Source organism: Schistocerca cancellata, chromosome 6 (genome assembly GCF_023864275.1).
Source record: "Schistocerca cancellata isolate TAMUIC-IGC-003103 chromosome 6, iqSchCanc2.1, whole genome shotgun sequence".
NCBI lineage: Eukaryota > Metazoa > Arthropoda > Insecta > Orthoptera > Acrididae > Schistocerca > Schistocerca cancellata.
In genome coordinates, this window is record NC_064631.1 from 71,391,038 (window position 1) to 71,416,847 (window position 25,810).

Below are 25,810 nucleotides of genomic sequence, written 5' to 3' on the forward strand. Positions count from 1 at the left end.
TCTTCAAAGAGAAAAGAATTTCTGTTCACAAAATGAGCCCGCCGCTTCTCACAGAACTCTTAAGATGTTTATGTGTCACTGACTGCCCCTTGTATACTGCTACCGGAAGGTGAGTTCTCGGTGCAAAACAAAGTTCATTTGCCCGGATGCCTCCGTTTGTAAACACCGCGACTCTCTACTTCATGCAGGTGTTCGTAATGCCACATTAACTGTTTCCGTTGAAGGAGGCCTGGACCCACGGTATGCAGAGCGAAAATAACTATTTGGAAACGAAAAGAAGGCCAGCTCTGGCAGTAGCAGAGTCGGCAGCCAGTTGGCTTACTGTGTCCTCTCAAACGTCGGCCCGCAATTCACAGGAGGTCGTACCTAAAACTGTGTCACTGGTGTGATTCATCCAGTTTCGTTCATGACGTACTCAACACTGCTACAGGGAAAATTACATGCGAAACCTCCACCAGTAAAGAGAAGGAATTAATATGGAGGAATCTGGCAGTCACTGACGCTATTCATCATAATCGCAAACTATTTTATCAAGTGACGGGAATTAAGTTCGGATAGTGATGATTATAAATCCAGTTATGTTCAGTACATGAGGCCTGCTAGTCTGGCAACAGACTGGCACGTATCAGAGGGTCGTATTGACCAGATGAGAAATCTGTAGCCGTGCGGTCTGGGGCGCCGTGTCACGGTTCGTGCGGCTCCTCTCGTCGGAGGTTCAAGTCCTCCCTCGGGCGTGGGACCGTGTCTTGTCCATAGCGTAAGTTAGTTTAAGTTAGATTAAGTAGTGTGCAGGCTTAGGGATCGATGTTACATTTCTTGCAACTGATGTCAGCCTGGTACTTACTTTTCGTAGAACGAATTTTTTGAGGTCGTACCGCTTTACATAAGTCCATTTCTATACGTTTTACCGGTCCGGTTGTTTCAGGTGGCCCAACGTTGCAGCTTCACTTGTGCTGTTAACTCCCTCCTGAGCTTTATGCGTTGCGGTAGTAGAGTAGCACTCTAGGAACAAAGGGTTGGCTTGGCTACAGCCGGTCGCATTGGGCCCACAACAAATGTTGACTTTGCTGTGTAATGTGCGACAATTTCAAAAGTTCCTGGCAGATTAAAACTGTGCGCAGTCCTGTGACTCGAACTGGGACCTTGGCGTTTCCTAGGCAACTGCTCTAACGCCTGTATCATCCAAGCAAGACTCACGACCCACCCTTAGGACTTCATACCTACCAGTATCTCTCTCTCTCTCCCACCTTCCAAACCACCACGTAGAACTTCTGTTAAGTTTGACTGGTAGGAGAGAAGTACTGGCGGAAGTGGAGCTTCGTGGAAGGGTCGTGAATCGTGCTTGGTTGTTTCTCGGGAAAAGCAAAGGTCCCATGCTCGAGCCCCAGTTGTAACGGAACATATTAAAGGCTTTACTGTACCGAAGTATTCGATACCCTCCAAATTCAACCAGTTTAACGAGTATTTATGATTATAGAAAAGTTATTGTGTATGTTAACAATGATTGCATACCATGTCTCCATAAACAGTCAACCCATTAAATTATACTGAATAACTGACCCACACAAAAGTTTATATCACTTGATCACTGATACAGCAAATGTCATCATGTAAAAACACTAAGTTCATCTTAAATAATTAATATGAAGTACGAAAAATAGTGGCCAACTTAGGTATTTTGGATCTCCTTAAATAAAAATCACCCAGTGAAACCTATTTGTTCACTAGGAGCGTTTTCACTCAGTATTCACGAAATCAATCCTATTTTAGACGAAAACCAATGTAATTCTTAATAATTCATGTTATTTACTTATTTATGCAAATTAGAGAAGTCAATTGACAAACTTCTAAAAAACGGCCTTTTTGTAACAAAGAATTATTCTGTCAAGTCAACAAATCTGTCTGTCATTTTAATAACATGTTAAATTATGTCACTCGATGCAAATTAATAACTTTTCTGCACAAATTATGATAACAGATGTACATGTGACTTGTAAACTATATCTCTTTTTAGTAGTTCTTTGACGATGTTATAAATACAAGCAGCAAGAACGGTCGAGAGGCAGTCGGAATGTCACTTTGGTAAAGTGTGTTTGTGTGTTATTGTTTGAGGTGGATAAACAATGCAAAGAACATGTAACGGAAGTACTACTTTGTGTTGAGTCATGGTCTTGGGTGGACAGTGGAATTAAGATGGCCACCAGAGTAATAAATATTTGAAGTTTACATATTTGTTGGTTTCGCTCGTTCTTTATCATCAAAAGCACATAAAAAACACGGTACCTCATGTTTTTAACCCTAGACAACCAGATTTAGAGCCAGCATCAGCATCGAGACACAGCGGCGATCCAGCAAGTAGCAGCGATTACCACAACACAATGCATTTTAATGGCGCCAACCTAACATCAAGTGCTAACAAGCTCCGTAAATGGGAGTGAAATAGTGCGATTATAGCAATTAGCAATATCTACGACCAGGCGACCATTACACAGTCCACACACAATTTCAATCTGCCAGGAAGTTTAATCCTTTATTCAACATGAAAATGCAACTTCTTGTATAACACGCTGGACAGTTTGGCTTAAAGCCCAGAGGAACTTGCAGAGCATAGCACTTGGAATAGAATTACGTCTAGAAGAGCACTGCTGTGTTAAAAACAACCACCGATCATTCACTGCTGTGGTACCACAGAGATAACAAGGCGCAGTGCTTGCGAGTGTGTGAGGAAAGTATCGAGCCCGCTTAATAATGACAGTTTTTTGTTTCGATTGCAGTCCACCCGCTGATCCAAGTGCCGAACCAGCTGGTGGGGGCGCCCACCGGCACGGACGTGGCCCTGCAATGCCACGTCGAGGCCTCTCCCAAGGCCATCAACTACTGGACGCGCGACACGGGTGAGTACAGCGCATTGCCGGCAGCTCACGCCAGTCGCGCCGCTGGGCACTGTCAGCTTCTAGATCAGACCCGTCGCAAGAGTTTATGGAAGTACACTCTTGGAAATTGAAATAAGAACACCGTGAATTCATTGTCCCAGGAAGGGGAAACTTTATTGACACATTCCTGGGGTCAGATACATCACATGATCACACTGACAGAACCACAGGCACATAGACACAGGCAACAGAGCATGCACAATGTCGACACTAGTACAGTGTATATCCACCTTTCGCAGCAATGCAGGCTGCTATTCTCCCATGGAGACGATCGTAGAGATGCTGGATGTAGTCCTGTGGAACGGCTTGCCATGCCATTTCCACCTGGCGCCTCAGTTGGACCAGCGTTCGTGCTGGACGTGCAGACCGCGTGAGACGACGCTTCATCCAGTCCCAAACATGCTCAATGGGGGACAGATCCGGAGATCTTGCTGGCCAGGGTAGTTGACTTACACCTTCTAGAGCACGTTGGGTGGCACGGGATACATGCTGAGGTGCATTGTCCTGTTGGAACAGCAAGTTCCCTTGCCGGTCTAGGAATGGTAGAACGATGGGTTCGATGACGGTTTGGATGTACCGTGCACTATTCAGTGTCCCCTCGACGATCACCAGTGGTGTACGGCCAGTGTAGGAGATCGCTCCCCACACCATGATGCCGGGTGTTGGCCCTGTGTGCCTCGGACGTATGCAGTCCTGATTGTGGCGCTCACCTGCACGGCGCCAAACACGCATACGACCATCATTGGCACCAAGGCAGAAGCGACTCTCTTCGCTGAAGACGACACGTCTCCATTCGTCCCTCCATCCACGCCTGTCGCGACACCACTGGAGGCGGGCTGCACGATGTTGGGGCGTGAGCGGAAGACGGCCTAACGGTGTGCGGGACCGTAGCCCAGCTTCATGGAGACGGTTGCGAATGGTCCTCGCCGATACCCCAGGAGCAACAGTGTCCCTAATTTGCTGGGAAGTGGCGGTGCGGTCCCCTACGGCACTGCGTAGGATCCTACGGTCTTGGCGTGCATCCGTGCGTCGCTGCGGTCCGGTCCCAGGTCGACGGGCACGTGCACCTTCCGCCGACCACTGGCGACAACATCGATGTACTGTGGAGACCTCACACCCCACGTGTTGAGCAATTCGGCGGTACGTCCACCCGGCCTTCCGCATGCCCACTATACGCCCTCGCTCAAAGTCCGTCAACTGCACATACGGTTCACGTCCACGCTGTCGCGGCATGCTACCAGTGTTAAAGACTGCGATGGAGCTCCGTATGCCACGGCAAACTGGCTGACACTGACGGCGGCGGTGCACAAATGCTGCGCAGCTAGCGCCATTCGACGGCCAACACCGCGGTTCCTGGTGTGTCCGCTGTGCCGTGCGTGTGATCATTGCTTGTCTGGAGCAAGTATGGTGGGTCTGACACACCGGTGTCAATGTGTTCTTTTTTCCATTTCCAGGAGTGTATTATACGACAGTGAATCAAAAAGTCAGTTGCACTAGCTCGCCGCGAGAGCACGCTGTTTGTCACGATGTGGCCAATGTGTAGCACGCGACAGTAACTGCTGACACGTACGATAGGAAAGGTGGCGTGGTATCCCGTCGTCTTGTGTGTGCAGAGCAGGCTAGGCTGAATGGCGCGTCAGCTGGACGTTCACTTGTAACCTCCCCCTCACTTATTGACCTTAATGACAGTGAAAAATGAAACCGCGTGTACCTAATGGGAATTTTGGAAAAGCAGTCGTCACCGAAGTTAATCTGTCGGTAAAGAGGGAGGAAAGGGTTACATCTAAATGAAAGGAAAAATGCTAATGAAACAGGTGGAAATTAATTTTTAAACGGGGTAAAGTTAATAAAGAAAGTAAATGTGCGGCCGTTACGTTAACAATTAACTAGCGTTAATTAGATATTTGAGGTTTGGGGGAAATTACGGTCGCCAGTCCTAAGGACAATTACTATAGTAACTGAAAAAGAAAGGTTATTACACATATAATTAGCACTAGAAGTGTGGCAACTGAAGGTTGACACGTGCAGTGTGAAAACTGAAAGTTTGTCAGAAGTAATAAATTTCGCTACACTCTGACTTAATTTAGCAAAAGAATTAATAAAACAGGAAAATCGAAAGTTACTTTAGTGACTGAAGTTAATAGTGAGCTTTCTTTCTGAAGCACATCGAAATTCAGTAAAACACGGTTAGTCTTGGACTACCTCAACAATCATTTCAAGAGATACTTGAATCTATGCAATTTAGAAACAAGAGATTTCACTTTGAACTTGAATTAAATGATTCTGAACAATTAACAATAGTAAAATTTAGTACGTACCGAGCTGAGCTGCAGTCACAGGTAAGCTAAAATATGGTAACAAAACTCGCACTCTTAATTTGTGCTTGTGCAGTCTAAATACTGTAGCCAGCTATGAATACCTTAACTGAACTTTGAAATTAAAGCAGTGAAATAAAATGATGCTGGCGTTTGAATCTCAACGACGCTCGGGTTCATTCCGGAAAAGGAAGGGACCCTGCTTGGCAATGCAATTGGGACAATGAGCAACAAAGGTTCATGCTAAGTTGCTGTAATTATAGTTACGAAAATGGTACAGTTTGAAAAGCTGAGGTCTGCCATACAGTTCTAAAACTTTACGTGCTTCCAGTCTTCCTTGTTGGTTGATTGAAGGTTTGAAGCCGTCGATCGAGGAGGTGGCGACAGTCACTCATTGTCGGCCGTCGCTGTTGCAGAAGCTGGATGTTGGCGCGCCTTCTTCTCGACACGGTCACCAGGCGAAACGGGCTCTTGATGTGCGCCAGCTAATGCTTCCCGTCCGCGACACCATGTCAGAAACTATCATCGCGAGTCGAGCGCAATTACATGCTGCCAAACCCCGAAAGCGCGGCAACTCGCAGGAGCGTCACACAACACACCTGCTCCACTGCACTACCCCTGCCAGACCCCTCTGCTCAGCCCGCGCTCCACGCGGCAGAGTTAACACTACCAAAGATCCTAAACACTTTCGTTCTCCACACGACCTATCGATGTATTCGTTCGATAGTATAGTTTTCCCTAGGCAAGACCCAACGTAAAAATACAAATAATATTTACGAAACAAACCAATTATACATCGACATAAATGCATAAATATATATATATACAAATAGTAAAACAATTACAATATACGAAGACACAGAAATGTTATTATTCAGGTAACAAAAATAAGGAAAACAAATTTATAGTACAATAAATGGAAATAGGAGGATATGCATTTCCGGCGTTACACACTCCAGATTGGAAGTGCGTGCGCGACAGTCAGACTTCTATGAGCTAGACGACTCAACTGCACGGCAAATTCATCGTGAGATTACTGGTGTATATGGTGTGCGTGCAATCTCTCGTCCAGTTATTGTAAAATAGTGCAAGCAATTTGATGCCAGGCGCACGGACCTCACCGACGACTATCGCCAAGGCAGGCCAGCAACGTCCAGTACCGTTGCAAATGTTGACCGTGCGGGTTGACCGTTAGAGAGGATCGCCGCATAACACTGTAGGAAACTGCCAGCATGCTGAACATTTCGCATGGCAGTGTGTCCTCCATTGTGTGCCAGTACCTCGGATATCGTAAACTGTGTGCCAGATTGGTCCCACGGCTGCTCACCGATGTTCACAAGGGACAGCATTTCCAATCGTGACTGGCATTTTTGGGACGGTATACTGTGGAGGAGAACGAGTTTCTGTGGCGAATCATCACAGGGAATGAAATTTCGGTCCACCACTTCACACACAAAAATAAAGAGAACATCGTTGAAATGGGTGCACACCACATCAACGAAATAAGGCCAAGGTCCAACCTTCGGCAGGAAACATGATGGCGACAGTGTTCTTTGACATGGAGAGGCCGGTGCACTTGTGCAGCGATTCAAGGGGGAGGTATGGCAACATCCTCCACACACACCAGACCTAGAGCCATGCGATTATCATGTGCTAGGCTAGGTGAAAGAGGATCTCGGTGGACGAAGATTCCGAAACGATGAGGAGGTGAAAGCAGTCGTATCCAGGTTGTCGCGTAGCGCTGGAGGTGGTTTCCACGCATCCGGAATCGAAACGTTGCTTCAGAGAAATGTTCACAGTCTCTTGTGACTTATGTGTAAAAGTGAACTTACCCACTATATTGTAGTAGCCGTTTTGCCTATGTGTATGCAATTTAATAAATGGTCCTAACTTGGAATGGAATGTAGTGAATTAAGTCGGGTGATGCTGAGGGTATTATATTAGGAAATGAGACACTTAAAGTAGTAAAGGAGTTTTGCTATTTGGGGAGCAAAATAACTGATGATGGTCGAAGTAGAGAGGATATAAAATGTAGACTGGCAATGGCAAGGAAAGCGTTTCTGAAGAAGAGAAATTTGTTAACATCGAGTATAGATTTAAGTGTCAGGAAGTCATTTCTGAAAGTGTTTGTATGGAGTGTAGCCATGTATGGAAGTGAAACATGGACGGTAAATAGTTTGGACAAGAAGAGAATAGAAGCTTTTGAAATGTGGTGCTACAGAAGAATGCTGAAGATTAGATGGGTAGATCACATAACTAATGAGGAAGTATTGAATAGGATTGGGGAGAAGAGAAGTTTGTGGCACAACTTAACCAGAAGAAGGGATCGGTTGGTAGGACATGTTCTGAGGCATCAAGGGATCACCAATTTAGTATTGGAAGGCAGCGTGGAGGGTAAAAATCGTAGGGGGAGACCAAGAGATGAATACACTAAGCAGTGCACTGGGTGCACCCGACTGCAAATTGTTGCTCATGTCGGCACCAATGACTCCTGCCGTCTGGGTTCAGAGGTCATCCTCAGTTCGTACAGGCGGTTGGCGGAATTGGTGAAGGCGGAAAGCCTCGCTCGCGGGGTGGAATCAGAGCTAACTATTTGTAGTATCGTTCCCAGAACCGATCGCGGTCCTCTGGTTTGGAGCCGAGTGGAAGGCTTAAACCAGAGGCTCAGACGATTCTGCGGAGATCTGGGGTGCAAATTTCTCGACCTCCGCTATCGGGTGGAGAAATGTAGGGTCCCCCTGAATAGGTCAGGCGTGAACTACACGCCGGAAGCGGCTACAAGGGTAGCGGAGTACGTGTGGAGTGCACATGGGGGTTTTTTAGGTTAGAGAATCCCCTCCCTAGGCCCGACAAGACGCCTCCTGAGACGCGGCAAGATAGGAGTAGGCAAAATGCAACAGGGAATAACAATATTAATGTGCTAATAGTAAACTGCAGGAGCGTCTATAGGAAGGTCCCAGAACTGCTCTCATTAATAAACGATCACAACGCCCATATAGTACTAGGGACAGAAAGTTGGCTGAAACCAGACGTAAACAGTAACGAAATCCTAAACTCAGATTGGAATGTATACCGCAGAGACAGGCTGAACAGTGAAGGGGGAGGCGTGTTTATAGCGGTAAGAAGTGCAATAGTATCGAAGGAAATTGACGGAGATCCGAAATGTGAAATGATTTGGGTGAAGGTCGCGGTTAAAGCAGGCTCAGACATGGTAATTGGATGTCTCTATAGGCCCCCTGGCTCAGCAGCTGTTGTGGCTGAGCACCTGAAGGATAATTTGGAAAATATTTCGAGTAGATTTCCCCACCATGTTATAGTTCTGGGTGGAGATTTTAATTTGCCGGATATAGACTGGGAGACTCAGACGTTTATAACGGGTGGCAGGGACAAATAATCCAGTGAAATTTTTTTAAGTGCTTTATCTGAAAACTACCTTGAGCAGTTAAACAGAGAACCGACTCGTGGCGATAACATATTAGACCTTCTGGTGACAAACAGACCCGAACTATTTGAAAAAGTTAACGCAGAACAGGGAATCAGCGATCATAAAGCGGTTACGGCATCGATGATTTCAGCCGTAAATAGGAATATTAAAAAGGGTAGGAAGATTTTTCTGTTTAGAAAAAGTGACAAAAAGCAGATTTCAGAGTACCTGTTGGCTCAACACAAAAGTTTTGTCTCAAGTACTGATAGTGTTGAGGATCAGTGGACAAAGTTCAAAACCATCGTACAATATGCGTTAGATGAGTATGTGCCAAGCAAGATCGTAAGAGATGGAAAAGAGCCACCGTGGTTCAACAACCGAGTTAGAAAACTGCTGCGGAAGCAAAGGGAACTTCACAGCAAACATAAACATAGCCAAAACCTTGCAGACAAAAAAAAAATTACGCGAAGCGAAATGTAGTGTGAAGAGAGCTATGCGAGAGGCGTTCAATGAATTCGAAAGTGAAGTTCTATGTACTGACTTGGCAGAAAATCCTAAGAAATTTTGGTCTTATGTCAAAGCGGTGGGTGGATCAAAACAAAATGTCCAGACACTCTGTGACCAAAATGGTACTGAAACACAGGATGACAGACTAAAGGCCGAAATACTAAATGTCTTTTTCCAAAGTTGTTTCACAGAGGAAGATTGCACTGTAGTTCCTTCTCTAGATTGTCGCACAGATGACAAAATGGTAGATATCGAAATAGACGACAGAGGGATAGAGAAACAATTAAAATCGCTCAAAAGAGGAAGGGCCTCTGGACCTGATGGGATACCAGTTCAATTTTACACAGAGTACGCGAAGGAACTTGCCCCCCTTCTTGCAGCGGTGTACCGTAGGTCTCTAGAAGAGCGTAGCGTTCCAAAGGATTGGAAAAGGGCACAGGTCATCCCCGTTTTCAAGAAGGGACGTCGAACAGATGTGCAGAACTATAGACCTATATCTCTAACGTCGATCAGTTGTAGAATTTTGGAACACGTATTGTGTTCGAGTATAATGACTTTTCTGGAGACTAGAAATCTACTCTGTAGGAATCAGCATGGGTTTCGAAAAAGACGGTCATGTGAAACCCAGCTCGCGCTATTCGTCCACGAGACTCAGAGGGCCATAGACACGGGTTCACAGGTAGATGCCGTGTTTCTTGACTTCCGCAAGGCGTTCGATACAGTTCCCCACAGTCGTTTATTGAACAAAGTAAGAGCATATGGACTATCAGACCAATTGTGTGATTGGATTGAGGAGTTCCTAGATAACAGGACGCAGCATGTTATTCTCAATGGAGAGAAGTCTTCCGAAGTAAGAGTGATTTCTGGTGTGCCGCAGGGAAGTGTCGTAGGACCGTTGCTATTTACAATATACATAAATGACCTGGTGGATGACATCGGAAGATCACTGAGGCTTTTTGCAGATGATGCTGTGGTGCATCGAGAGGTTGTAACAATGGAAAATTGTACTGAAATGCAGGAGGATCTGCAGCGGATTGACGCATGGTGCAGGGAATGGCAACTGAATCTCAATGTAGACAAGTGTAATGTGCTGCGAATACACAGAAAGATAGATCCTTTATCATTTAGCTACAAAATAGCAGGTCAGCAATTGGAAGCAGTTAATACCATAAATTATCTGGGAGTACGCATTAGGAGTGATTTAAAATGGAATGATCATATAATGTTGATTGTCGGTAAAGCAGATGCCAGACTGAGATTCATTGGAAGAATCCTAAGGAAATGCAATCCGAAAACAAAGGAAGTTGGTTACAGTACGCTTGTTCGCCCACTGCTTGAATACTGCTCAGCAGTGTGGGATCCGTACCAGATAGGGTTGATACAAGACATAGAGAAGATCCAACGGAGAGCAGCGCGCTTCGTTACAGGATCATTTAGTAATCGCGAAAGCGTTACGGAGATGATAGATAAACTCCAGTGGAAGACTCTGCAGGAGAGACGCTCAGTAGCTCGGTACGGGCTTTTGTCAAAGTTTCGAGAACATACCTTCACCGAAGAGTCAAGCAGTATATTGCTCCCTCCTACGTATATCTCGCGAAGAGACCATGAGGATAAAATCAGAGAGATTAGAGCCCACACAGAGGCATACCGACAATCCTTCTTTCCACGAACAATACGAGACTGGAATAGAAGGGAGAACCGATAGAGGTACTGAAGGTACCCTCCGCCACACACCTTCAGGTGGCTTGCGGAGTATGGATGTAGATGTAGATGTAGATTCAGAAGGATGTAGGTTGCAGTAGGTACTGGGAGATGAAGAAGCTTGCACAGAATAGAGTAGCATGGAGAGCTGCATCAAACCAGTCTCAGGACTGAAGACAACAACAACAACAACAACTTGGAAGTGTAACTTACTTTCTGATTCACCTTCGTATGTCTCCAGGGCAGTATTTATCATCCGTTGACCCACAGGCTGATCTCACGGTGCGCCCATAGCAGGGGAAATACGAGGGTAATCCCATAAGTAAGGTCTCCTATTTTTTTATAAGTACATAGACCTGTATATTTCTACAATGGTTTACATCAGTTTACAGTTTGAACATTTAGCCATTTTTCGACATAATCACCATTTCTGTGGATGCATTTTTGTAGACGCTGTGACAGTTTCTGTATGCCCATGTTATACCAGCTCGCCGCCATGCTGTTCAGAAAGTTATGAACTTCTTTCACCTCGTCGTCGGAGCTGAATCGCTTTCCGGCCAAATGTTCTTTTAGCCTAGGGAACAGGTGATAGTCACTGGGCGCCAAGTCAGGACTATAGGGTGGGTGGGTGATTATGTTCCACTGAAACTGTTGCAGGAGAGCAACGGTTTGCCGAGCGATGTGTGGGCGAGCGTTGTCATGGAGAATGTGTACGCCCTTGCTCAACATTCCTCTTCTCCGGTTCTGAATTGCCCGTTTGAGTTTTTTCAGAGTCTCATACTGCCTGTCAGCGTTAATTGTGGTCCCAGCGATTCAGCTCCGACGACGAGGTGAAAGAAGAGGTTCATAACTTCCTGAACAGCACGGCGGCGAGCTGGTATGACATGGGTACACAAAAACTGCTACAGCGTCTACAAAAATGCGTCCACAGAAATGGTGATTATGTCGAAAAATAGCTAAATGTTCAAGCTGTAAACTGATGTAAACCATTGTAGAAATAAACAGGTCTACGTAATTATAAAAAAGTAGGAGACCTTACTTTTGGGATTACCCTCGTATTTTCATAAGCAAGTCTAATAATACTTTTTATTCTTTGGGGTCAGCATGCTAAATATATCCTGTAATGACACAAATATTACGAGTATCAGCTAACTGCACTGCTCCTTAAATGCCTTTATTTTACAAATCACTCACGGTGAGCCACTTTTGCCATATTGTCCTCATCAGATATTATGTAAATACACTGTACATAAGTAACTGATGTCTTAATGTAATGGTCTGTAGCTATGATAAGAAATGTTATAACAGATTCGTTTGGTATTTTTACCTTACATGTAATGTCGTTGCTGCCATGTCCTGTCTTTTTTAGAATTATTAGTCTCTGTTTAGGTGTACGTTGGAGACGTGTATCTGAATTCAGTCAGTTTTTATGCACGATTTTTTTTCTCTTGGCAGCTTGGATGACAGTGGATCAGCAATATCACATGTTTACATAGTTACAATTATAATTAGGAGATGTGTGGGAATTCTGTTACTTTTAGTTATTTTTATTGGTTTACTTCTAATTATGTTTTTGCCTAGGATTTGTTTTAGTTGAGATTTTTGTGTTACACTTTTATTTTTTAAATAATTTTGTTATTGTGCATCTTCATGTTTTCGCAGCGTAAAGACTGTTCATAAAGTTAAGGGCGTGCAGCCGCATAAATTCAGCTTCTTCTCCTAATATTTCGACTGAATACCGTCCAGCCATCTTCAGAGTGAGCCGAGGTGACTGACGCTCTAGCACTTGCTCCATTCTTTTAAACCCGTGGACCGCATCACTGTGTATGCGGCCAAAGATACACAGGGCGCCAGAGACGTTGATAGGCGGCAAAGAGGTGTAACATATGCATGGAAGTTAAATCCATGGCTGCGGAGTTGTTCCGCACGGTGATATCGATGTGTCACCGTCGCGACGTCTTTGTGATTTAATTTTTATGGAGGACATTGAGGAGAAAGCGCTGGAATCTGCTAGCTTGAAACCCACAATGTTCTGGAGGTACGTTGATGACACAATCGCGTTTCTGAGCTATTTATTCTAATATTTTTATTTCCTTTTGAGCTTCTTCGTCTTCTAGTGGAAAATTTATTAATCTGTTAGGCATTGTGTGGAAGAATACGAGGCTGTGGGCTATCCGATGACATGAGTGTGCACTGACAATACAGTCTGTTGTGGTAAGCTTTCTGTAAATTTCTTAGCGACGTTTGTGCTTCGTGTTTTTATTAGTTAAGTCGAGAAACTTAATTTTTTTTGTTAGTTTCGTTCTGTGGTATATTTCAGTTTGGGGTGTAAATGATTCGGTACTTTATGTATTTCATCTGTGTCATTAAGGTTACCCTCCATAAGTGTTGAAGTGTCGTCTACGTATCTGTAGTAGCATATGATTTTTTGCATCGTGGCTTTTTTTTAATCGAAGAATTTCCCTTCATCTGTTAAGGAATATGTCAGCTATGGTTCCAGGAATGCTACATTCCAATGCGACTCCATCTTTTAGTGTACATATTTTATTAGTTATTTTTTTCATTTTGTTAGTTGTAAAACTTCTGTAGTGACTCGGATTGAGATTTTCTGTATCTGAATAGATTTTTATATATGATGTCTGTTGTTTCCTGGATCCTAATGTTTGCGTATGACGTAGTAATGTCGAAAGATACCAATCTTACATTGGGGGTATTTTTATTCCTTTGATGTTTTGGAGTTCCTTGTGGTATATTTTTTGTCGTATGTGTAAAATTTATTAAGTAAGTTGTTTAATATATTGCTTATGCAGTATGTGAGACTGTTAACATTGCCTACTACAGGATATGTAGGAACAAACTGGTTGTGTATCTTAGGGCTTGTGTCGATTTGTGGTGTTTTAGGGTTCATTGGTATACATGTCCTCCTTTCATATTCTGTAAGTATTGTATAACATGGTTTTATTGTTTTCTTTGTTTGTACAACAAATGTGTTTGTGGGGTTTCTATTTATTTATATGATACCATTGCTACCAAAGGAACTGTTACCTTCTTGTATGTTGTCATTTTTGTTTGCGATAACTAGACTATTGCCTTTATGTGATTTAATTGCTAGGGCGTTGTTATTCGTCAATTTTTCATTAATTTGGCGTAATGCTTGGTTATATGAATAGGTATTGTATCTTTCCCTGATTCTCAGCTCTCTTTCTGTTGCGTTCGCTATTTTAATGGTAATTTCAATGTGCTGTTTTATAGGTAAGTGTGCTATGTCTAGTGCTACTTTCGCAGATGCTATTAGTTGTTTTTGTTCACTAATGTGGGATCCAGGTTCAATAGTACACTTTAATCCTTTATCCAATAGTTTTTGCTCCTGGTATATATAAAATTTTAAAATATAGTAATTCTGGAATTTTATTTATTCCATTAAATTTGTTTGCTTCACCTCCAGTCTCCTGTAAATGGGTATTTATAACAGTACTAAAAGCATCACAGACATATTTACAATATTCAGTATAGAGACAATGCATTTTCCAAGAACCCCCCCACTCATACTAAACATGTAGGAATGTCTCAGTTGAGCCAGCGAGTCTGTAATTGGTAGTATAAGAGGCATACAGTATAACTGGTCACCCTTTCTCAACAGACTTTTTCGGTAACTAAGCCAGTCTGTCCTTGAACTGATGTAGTGAGCGGCCGAATAGTAATTTTTCGTACCTATTATGTGGAGATGCGCTCATAATTTTATGTTCCTTTGCAGAGCCATTGCAGCGCCGTCAGATTCTGGAAGTGCAATACTACTGCCTATGTTTTCTACACCTACATCTATGTCTACATAGATACTCAGCAAGCCACCGTACGATGCATGGCAGAGGGTACTGTGTACTACTACATATCATTTCCTTACCTGTTCCACTCGCAAATAGAACGAGGGAAAAACGACTATCTATATACCTCAGTATGAGACCTAATTTTCCGTAATTTATCTCTGGCGTCCTTTCACGCAATGTTTGTTGGCGGCAGTAGAATCGTTCAGCAGTCAGCTTCAAATGGCGGTTCTCTAAATTTTCTTGATAGTGTTTCACGAAAAGAACGTCGCCTTCCCTCCAAGGTTTTCTGCACCGGTGTCATATATGCAGTCTCCTTTACAGGTGAAGAACTCTTTCCTAAAATTCCCCTAATAAACCGAAGTCGACCATTCACCTTCCCTACCACAGTACTCAAAGGCTCGTTCCACCTCACATTGCTTTGCAACATTTCGCCCAGACATTGAAAAGACTTGAGTGTGTCAAGCAGTACACTAGTAATACTCCATCCGAACATTAGAGATTTGATCTTCCTACTCATCCGGATTAACTTACATCCATTCGCATTTAGGGCTAGCTGCTATTAATTACACCAACTGAAAATTTTGTCTAAGTCGTCTTGCATCTTCCTACAGTCACTCAACTTCGACACATTGCAATACGTCACAACAACCGCAGATTGCTACCCAGCCGGTCCGCCAAATCATTTATGTACATAGAGAACAACAGTTCCCTGTGGTACTCCTGACGAAACCATTGTCTCTGATGAACACTCCCCATCGAGGACAACATACTGGGTTTTATTTTTTAAGAAGTCTTCAAGGCAGTCACTTATCTGTGAAATTATTCCATATGCTTGTACCTTCGTTAATAGCCGGTATGTGGCACTGTGTCAGATGTTTCCTGGACATTTAGAAATATGGAATCTACCTTTTGCCCTTTATCCATATTTCTCAGCACATCAGGTGAGAAAAGGGCAAGCTGAGCTTCGCATGAGTGATACTTTCTAAAACCAAGCTGATTCGTGGACATGGGTCTAAAATGACCATAGCCCATGTGTATATGCTTTATGAACACCTCTATAATACGTTCAGGTAAACATAACTTCCTATCTTTCCGCACGAAATTGGTTCTGCAGTGCAATACCATTTTTCCACCAAATAATATTCCCCTATTTTGGACTCCTGATTTTCTTCCCAATTCTGCTCTACAACAAGCAAAATCAGATTTTTTCTTGTTCCTTTTTTATATTTCTCAAGATTTTTGGAACCTCATTTTTTTCCTCTTCCCTGTTTATGTAAAACAAAAATATTTCCCTGGAATATGATTCATTCTGTTTCTCTTGTTCCATTCCTAATGGCAATCATGACAATACATGTGCCACCATATTGTCCTTGCCAGTACTATATCAAATTGGTATTCCTGAAGAGCAATTGCCATCTATTAAGTCTACCATGCGTCAGTCTGCAACTCTTAATAAATGACAGTGCGTTGTGGTCTGTGTATATGTTAACTTTTGTCCATACCAAATAGTGTCAGAACTTTTTCAAGGGCTATGGTACACAACTGTTAACGCCTCTTTTTCAGTAACTGTTTAGTAACGCTCACACTTAGTTAACTGTCTGCTAGCAAAACTAATTGGTCTCTATTCCACACAATTCGTAGACTCAGTTACTTGGAATAGATTTGCTCCAGTTCCAATATCGGAACTGTTAGCAGAAACACAAAACTCCTTACCTAACCTTGGGTGAAGGAGTTTTCGACCTTTACAGAGAGCCTCCTTAATATTATCAAATTGTTTCTGACACTGTTCTGTCCATGACCATGGTACATTACTCTTAGTTAAAGTCAAAATAGCTGTTGCATTTAGTAGCTGTTCACTCCCAAACTTACAATAAGGATTACAGAGACTGAAAAAAGAGTTTATTCGTTTCTTATTCCTCGGTTGCAGGAATGCCTTGATAGCTTCAACTTTAGCAGAATTTGGTCTGATACCTTCTGCTGATATAACATGCCCCAGAAACTGTATTTCCCATTTTCCAAATTTGGATATGGATAAGTTAAATATAACATTACCTCTTTGGAAGGCCTTCAGTACTTCCTCCAATGTTCGATTCAGCTTCTGCCAGTTGCTGGTTGCAGTTAAAATGTCGTCCATGTACCGAGTGGTTTTAGATAACAGCTCCTCTCCATGTATGGAATATAAGACCCTCATAAAAGTCACCACTGAAATATTTAGTCCAAATGGCAGTACCTTGCACTGATAGCATCTGCCCTTATACATGAAAGCTGTAAATTTACTGAAATTTTGAACTAATTTTATCTGCCAATAGCGAGCAGTTAGGCCCGGACTGGATAACACCCTATGATTTGTGCAACAATTCCTCTGAAGTTTCTGGTATATCATTCTCAGGTTCTATTACGTTATTTCCTACCCCAGCATCCAACGTAACTTGTCCTGAAGTAGTGGGTAATGGTACTGGCTGGTTGATCTCTCCATAATCTATAAATACAATATCCTCTGTATTTCCCTACCTGCGGCCTCCTTTTTGAAAACTGGAAAGTGGTTTCCACTTGAAAGGTTGATGTGGCTTGACTTTAGATTAACAAGGTTGTCACTTCATTAATCCTGGTCTGGTCCTGGGAAGACTCTGCAGGAGAGACGCTCAGTAGCTCGGTACGGGCTTTTGTTAAAGTTTAGAGAACATACCTTCACCGAAGAGTCAAGCAGTATATTGCTCCCTCCTACGTATATCTCGCGAAGAGACCATGAGGATAAAATCAGAGAGAATAGAGCCCACACAGAGGCATACCGACAATCCTTCTTTCCACGAACAATACGAGACTGGAATAGAAAAATGGTTCAAATGGCTCTGAGCACTATGGGACTCAACTGCTGTGGTCATAAGTCCCCTAGAACTTAGATAGAGGTACTCAAGGTACCCTCCGCCACACACCGTCAGGTGGCTTACGGAGTATGGATGTAGATGTAGATGTAGAGGTGTGTCTGGCAAAGTCAGAGGTCTCCTGCGCCATATTCTCGATAATATTAGATTTGCTAATTTTACGTCTAGTCGTCCTACCGCTTCTAGGTAACATTAACTACAAACGACACTAATCTGTCACTTTAACTTACTTTGAAAATTGTATGTTTTGCTAGGCGCAGTAATTCTTCACTGCCTCACCGTGAGTTGAACTCCGGACCTCAGGTAGAGCGCCTCCAGCGCACCCCTTCTCTGCTGCTGTGCTGCGCTGAGTTGCTGTCCACGCGATGACATCGAGTCGCTTTGATTCCTCCGGTTAGCAGCTTGCGTTGTCACGTTTCAAGTCTCTGTCTCCTTTCTTCTTCTACGATCTCTTCTCGGCGATCGATATATTTTCTTTACTCGCAAAATGTTCGTACTCCAGTGACGCGATTTATATTTTTCGCTACGCTATCACTTTACGTCACACACTTCCTGCATTACTTCACTCACACAGTTTTAATGTTACACATTGCAGTGGTTCACCTTCCGCTTCTTTCGTCGTCGCGTTTTCCATCGAAATTGCACTTCTTATTTTACCCACAGATTTGCAATAAACAGTTTTCGGTCGCAAGTTATTTCTCTACAGTCGTATTTCACTCACAAGATGCCAAGTGTAAGACGCATCCACTGCAAATTATCCAAACTGCGGCGGCGTGCAAGAAGCATCCGCTGTAATCTATCCAAATTTACGAGAAACTGATGCCCCCTGTGCCCGCAAGGCCTGCCAAATGCAAGACCCCCACCCCCACTCGTATTAAACCTCTAGAAATGTCTCATTTTAGCTGGTGAGTCATTAGATGGTGGCACAAGGGGTGTACTCTGTAACTGGCCACGCTTTCCCATCAGAGTTTCCCGATAATGAAGCCAGTCCATCCTTGAACTGACTTAGTGAGCCGCCACATAGAAATTCTTCCTACCTGTTATGTGCAGATCCTCATGTAGTTTTATGTCCGCTTGCTGAACCGTAGCACTACCGCCGGATTCTGAAAGTGCAGTACTACTGTCTATATTTTCCGTAATGAAGCGAAAAGAAGTTTTTTGCGTAACTAATTTTTACAGGGGATGCCATTATGGTGATTTCATTTACGAAACACCGAAAAATGAATTTGTTCACACTGATTACAAGGTAACTATTAACCGTACCACAATATAGATCGAATGTTATCGATGACTACTGATGCGGTACACAGTCTGTAACTTTAGCATACAATCGTATAAGATCGTACTTCTTCGATTAAGCCAAAGTAATTCATTTATTTATTAATATCAACGTTTCCTCGCATTGTAAAATTACTGAGAGATAGTATTTATGACCCGTAGACTCTTCTTAATGTCTGAGTGGCAAAAGGCATCAGTTGTTAACAAATTTTTCTCAATAACAATTACTCGATTCGTACCAAAATGAATGTACTTCCCCTGCGTATCTCTTTGCTGATGTGACGAGTGATTTCTACATCGGCACCTCATCCCGTTGGCTCTCGGAGAGGCAGACGACCAACTGCCTCTCATGGCCACCGTGGGAACCTACTGACTGCTCTTTCCTTATTCCGTTCGTACTGCAGCGCTGATACATTTGTTTCACGTATGTGAAATAGTTAACCTGGAAATAAAGCAAAATAAGCTCCTATCTGCAAATAAGGGGTACCATACAGTTTTCTTCATGCTTTAAGACTTTGCTATGTAACTCACCTTCAGGGCTACATCTTTCCATTGATAAGTGGTTCTCGTTGCTCAGGCAAAATCAGCGCGACAACATTGGAAGAAACTGCCCCACTGGTTATTGGTGCTGACGTAACCTAGCTCGCTGTCTGCCAAAGCAGCACAATATACATTATACAGTAACGTTCATAGACTATATATATCATAGACTACGTATGTCCCTACCCCCAGCCGCGTTAACGCTTGAAACCAGCATTTAAGTCACGTCACTCGGGCCAGAAAGCTGAGTTTCTTAACATTACGTGTTGTGTGAAGTTGGAGCAGACAGTTACAATTTCTCTCATTTATACCTCAAGTCAATCACTGATTTTGATTATTCAACGAATTTTCGTACAACTCTTACGTATGTAAAAGTGCAGTTAATCTAATTTCTCCGAAATTCGTGATAAGATATCTGTGGTTATCGTTTTTACATAGTGAAGTTGAAAAGTATTGACAGGGTTTTAACAACCGAGAGAATGATTATTCTTTAGTGGATACTTCTTTTTGTATACCGTGAATTCTTGTAGTTCACCGCTTCCCCAGGAGTGGAGGACAACATAACAATGCCGAACGCAGCATTAGTTTTCTAACGATTCCACAAAAATATGCGTGAAATGCTTTAGTAAGCATTTTTAGGAAAGGAAGTTGGTTTATGTGCATAATGTCAGGAATTTACACAAAATAAGCAAATACGTTTTCTGACTTTTGCTTAACCCAGTACAGATACCGAAACGATATTGAGATAAGAAGCGTAATATATTACCAAATGTTGATTATACTGCTGTAGTGGACTACATATTAACAATATGTCGTCTCAAAAGCTTAGTCATTCACCATGTTTTACATCGAAGGACCAACATCCATCCTAACTTTCAACTTATCCAAGTACCTCTGCAAGTATTTTAAAGTAATTCGCTTACACAACTGAGACGTTTTTCACTTTACCTAATCCTTAGGACAAAAAGAAGACTTATCTGAGCATATGTGCAGGTCTTTACTTCTGAATCTGGTAAAAAGCACAACAACACAAATTTTGAGTTTTAAAAAGAATGTCATAAATTGTGCACTATAAATGCGTCATGATATACTCGGCTTCGTGCCCCGACTCATGTGACTTAGAAGTTGGCTTCAGTAAAATGACGTTATGCGCGGCCTGTGTTGTCTACAGTCTATGGTAACGTTCCACCAGAGAGAACAGAGTATCGCTGGATCAGAACGTTTTAACGTTGGCTGCAAACGTAATGGCTCATCTAATGACAAATCTTGAAACGTGTCGAAAATGCCAGTGAGTCCATCACTGCTGACAATGATCTGATGTAATTAAGAAAAGCAAAAAAACCGAAATCCTTAACGTATTTAACACTTCTTACTAACATCTCAATGGACAACTGCACTTTTTTTTAAATAATGAAGAAAAAATTAGATTTCCGTCCAATGAAAAACCGGTATTTCACTTTTTGAATTAACATATTTTAACCATGAGTAAATATGTGTGGTAGGCAAATGCGAGATTGTCTGCACTTCACACTACAGATGCTACTTATAATATCTTCATAACTCTAAAATATTATTTTCAATACACAATGATGTCAGAACATTGACCTGTCTTCTAACATGGAACGTTGCAGCCTATTTTTGATCAGATTGAGTTTAAAAAGGTCCTCTTCCCACTATTGGTACGATCGTAATTGGCAGATACATTCTTAGAGTCATGTCGGTGACCTTGATATTCGGAAAATAATCCTTGAAGTTTTATGGCCCCGATTTTGATTAAATGTATCGAAAAAATGGCCTATCCCCGAAATCTCAGTTCAAACTGACGAAATTTTACGAGTATTAACCCTCGTTTTAAAAATCTTAGCGATTGGTCAGTTGAAGTGCCACTGAAATTTTAACGCGAAGAAGCCTCGGCTTTGTGAAGTGAGTGCTGACTCAATTCTTATCAGGTGAAAACGGAAAAATTTAGACGAATAAGGCTACCCAGAATAGCTACGTCTACGTATTTTACTATGATAAGGCGAGCTGCACCACAGTATTAAAGCAAAGACTTTTATTTATTTTAAGTTTTTGTGCAGCTTACGAAGACTGCCGTGTAAGTCCTTCGCTGTATGTGACGGAAAGTGTGACTACAATTTCGACTCTTTAATTTTGGTTTCGCTGAAGCAGTCTTGTTGCTTGTCAAATGAATCGCCGCTAGCCGCTTTACACAAGCTGCGTTTACACGAGCTACAACTTCCAGGAGATGAAAAGTGAATTTCGGAAACCATTTTTTCGCTGTCGTGTTCATATGTGAAAGCCTGAAGCTGCTTTGCTAGACCGTTGAAATATCGGTTTTCCGATCGTCAGTTGTTTCACACGAATGGCCTCTGGAAATCGGCGGCTCCGGTTTTTCGATTTAGTCAGCACAATGGTTTTTCTCTTCAGTTAAATGACAGAGGTAGACAGCTTCATGCTCGGTCTAGTCTTACTAATCCTCCTTCAATGCACATAAAATCCACGTTAACAGAAAAAGTGTTTAGAAACAAGGTGTAACCTGACAACGCAGTCATGTTTCAAAAAAGGTTGTCCGTTTGGATGGGAGCGGAAATAGATTGTGGAAAAACATATCTGGCAGCTGTACCTGGATCAAAATAACAATCTCATTGACCTCTAGCTGTTTGCAAGGCTGCTACCATAGCAACAGCCAATCATAGAACGCCCTTGGTCTCGCCTTCTGCTCCGTTCATCCACAGAGTAACGAGTAAACAGGGTGGAAACTCGGCTGCCATCCATCAGCCAAAATTTAATGCGCATGCGCAAAGTCTTCCATATTCAAACCGAGTAAACAACTGTCTCTGAAGTAAAGGACGAGCGGATATGTTTTATTTATCTTGTTTAATGTGTATTTTAGCTGCTGGGCTTATCTACAAGTAAACAATTTTTGACGCGCTGTTAAAGTTAGAAATATAGAATGAGCAGTTGCAAGGGAAAAGGCCACACGGGAAGGTAATGTCTAGTTCCCACAAAGTGTGTAATAATACATGAGAAAAATGAGTCATCCGAATTTCTTGCTGTAAAAAAGGAAAGCTCATTAAACAGTAAAAAATACTGTATGTAATGAAGCAAAGCTACATCAACTCCTGGACTTAATTTTCCGGTACAGGTTCTCCTTTTTCTTTAAAAAATTAAAAACGACCTCTTCAGATTTGCGCATTTTCTTCATCGCTGTAAATAATACCTCTAATTCTATTCTGAAAAACGGCCGCACAAAATTGATTACTTTCGTATCTTATAGCCTTACATCTCAGCTTGAGGATGAAGTGTCTATTTTTTCGATACTGGTCAAAGTCACCGTGATACTTAATTTTCTAGTACTCTGCAGCATAAAATGTGAAGGGTTTGCAGGAGAAAATGTGGTCACTGGCTACTTTACGTGTGGCTCATTTTAGGTGATACGTTGTTGTTTACCAAATGTTGATAACATACCGAAATTCATTTTGAAGTTGGAAAGAGAGCCATATCTCGCTTCCGTTGCCAGCAGTCTGCACCTCAGATAGAGAGAGCCACGTTTCTCAAATTAGTGATCGCGATTTATTGTTGTACCTACTGTTGGAAGAAAATGATAAAGCAGAAGACATTATACGCAAGTAATTACTTAATGGAAAAGTTGAAACACATATCGTATTTAGGATAAAACTTAACAAAAGTTTCTTTGTGCCACTTATCAACCATCATTTATAAAACAAATATAATTCATATTACGTAATACGTTAGAGAGAACTTATAGGACAAGGCCTAACCGAAACATTTGTGGGAATTAAATTTTAATGCAGCGTACTGTCTTCATTTAAAGTAATCTCTATGTGAATTCGCAATAAATTCTCTGACTGCGAGTATCTTGGCATTAGCTGTGTTAGGTACAGATACACGACCTATTAGTGACACGTGAAAATCTGTGTCGGAGCAGGATTTCTTGCTTATCGCGAACGGTCGCTCTATTTTGGCTATCCGTGCTCGCCATTTTGTTTCGACGGCTGTCAGTTGTCGTTAATAACAGCTCATCCAGACATGCTTCAGTTACTTTCAGTTTCAAAACATGAGTGTTAAGTCCAGCTCTGGTGCACACACTGAAACTCCTGCAAACGGTCCGAGAACAGTTATTCCTGTTAGACGTGAAGTTGATGTATCAGCTCAGACACCATAAAAGAAAAAAAATTAAGAAGTAAGATAAATTTTCTGCAAGAAGAAACCGATATTTAGAAAACAAAGTAGCTTCATTGTCACCTGAAACTGAAAGCAGTGGCTGTTCACAGCTTGCACGTGTGAGCAGTTGTTGTTGTTGTGGTCTTCAGTCCTGAGACTGGTTTGATGCAGCTCTCCATGCTACTCTATCCTGTGCAAGCTTCTTCACCTCCCAGTACCTACTGCAACCTACATCCTTCTGAATCTGCTTAGTGTATTCGTCTCTTGGTCTCCCTCTACGATTTTTACCCTCCACACTGCCCTCAAATACTGCACTGGTGATCCCTTGATGCCTCAGAACATGTCCTACCAAGCGATCCCTTCTTCTAGGCAAGTTTTGCCACAAACGTCTCTTCTCCCCAATCCTATTCAACACTTCCTCATTAGTTATGTGATCTACCCACCTAATCCTCAGCATTCTTCTGTAGCACCACATTTCGAAAGCTTCTATTCTCTTCTTGTCCAAACTATTTACCGTCCATGTTTCACTTCCATACATGGCTACACTCCATACAAACACTTTCAGAAACAACTTCCTGACACTTAAATCTATACTCGTTGTTAACAAATTTCTCTTCTTCAGAAACGCTTTCCTCGCCATTGCCAATCTACATTTTATATCCTCTCAACTTCGACCATCATCAGTTATTTTGCTCCCCAAGTAGCAAAACTTCTTTACTACTTTAAGTTTCTCATTTTCTAATCTAATTCCCTCAGCATCACCTGACTTAATTCGACTACATTCCATTATCCTCGTTTTGCTTTTGTTGATGTTCATCTTATATCCTCCTTTCAAGACACTGTCCATTCCGTTCAACTGCTCTTCCAAGTCCTTTGCTGTCTCTGACAGAATTACAATATCATCGGCGAACCTCAAAGTTTTTATTTCTTCTCCATGGATTTTAATACCAACTCCGAATTTTTCTTTTGTTTCCTTCACTGCTTGCTCAATATACAGGTTGAATAACATCGGGGAGAGGCTACAACCCTGTCTCACTCCCTTTCAAACCGTTGCTTCCCTTTCATGCCCCTCGACTCTTATAACTGCCATCTGGTCTCTGTGCAAATTGTAAATAGCTTTTCGCTCCCTGTATTTTACCCCTGCCACCTTCAGAATTTGGAAGAGAGTCTTCCAGTCAACATTATCAAAAGCTTTCTCTAAGTCTACAAATGCTAGAAACGTAGGTTTGCCTTTCCTCAATCTAGCTTCTAAGATAAGTCGTAGGGTCAGTATTGCCTCACGTGTTCCAATATTTCTACGGAATCCAAAGTGATCTTCCCCGAGGTCGGCTTCTACTAGTTTTTCCATTCGTCTGTAAAGAATTCGCGTTAGTATTTTGCAGCCATGAATTATTAAACTGATAGTTCGGTAATTTTCCAATCTGTCAACACCCGCTTTCTTTGGGATTGGAATTATTATATTCTTCTTGAAGTCTGAGGGTATTTCGCCTGTCTCATATATCTTGCTCACCAGATGGTAGAGTTTTGTCAGGACTGGCTCTCCCAAGGCCGTCAGTAGTTCTAATGGAATATTGTCTACTCCCGGGGCTTTGTTTCGACTCAGGTCTTTCAGTGCTCTATCAAACTCTTCACGCAGTATCGTATCTCCCATTTCATCTTCATCTACATCCTCTTCCATTTCCAAAATATTGTCCTCAAGTACATCGCCCTTGTATAGACCCTCTATATACTCCTTCCACCTTTCTGCTTTCCCTTCTTTGCTTAGAACTGGGTTTCCATCTGAGCTCTTGATATTCGTACAAGTGGTTCTCTTTTCTCCAAAGGTCTCTTTAATTTTCCTGTAGGCAGTATCTATCTGACCCCTAGTGAGATAAGCCTATACATCCTTACATTTGTCCTCTAGCCATCCCTGCTTAGCTATTTTGCTGTTTCTGTCGGTCTAATTTTTGAGACGTTTGTATTCTTTTTTGCCTGCTTCATTTACTGCATTTTTATATTTTCTCCTTTCATCAACTAAATTCAATATTTCTTCTGTTACCCAAGGATTTCTACTAGCCCTCGTCTTTTTTCCTACTTGATCCTCTGCTGCCTTCACTACTTCATTCCTCAAAGCTGCCCATTCTTCTTTTACTGTATTTCTTTCCCCCGTTCTTGTCAATTGTTCCCTTATGCTCACCCTGAATCTCTCTACAACCTCTGGTTCTTTTAATTTATCCAGGTC

General features: G+C 42.3%; 1 protein-coding gene across 1 annotated transcript in view; it reads left to right on the forward strand.

Moving 5' to 3' along the window:
* The window catches only part of LOC126088144 (lachesin-like), a 566,198-nt gene that overhangs the window by 349,731 nt on the left and 190,657 nt on the right, over positions 1–25,810 (forward strand). Inside the window, exon 5 of the mRNA XM_049906261.1 lies at positions 2,775–2,894. Coding sequence (XP_049762218.1) covers positions 2,775–2,894 — 120 coding nt within the window. The remainder of the gene's footprint in view (positions 1–2,774; positions 2,895–25,810) is intronic.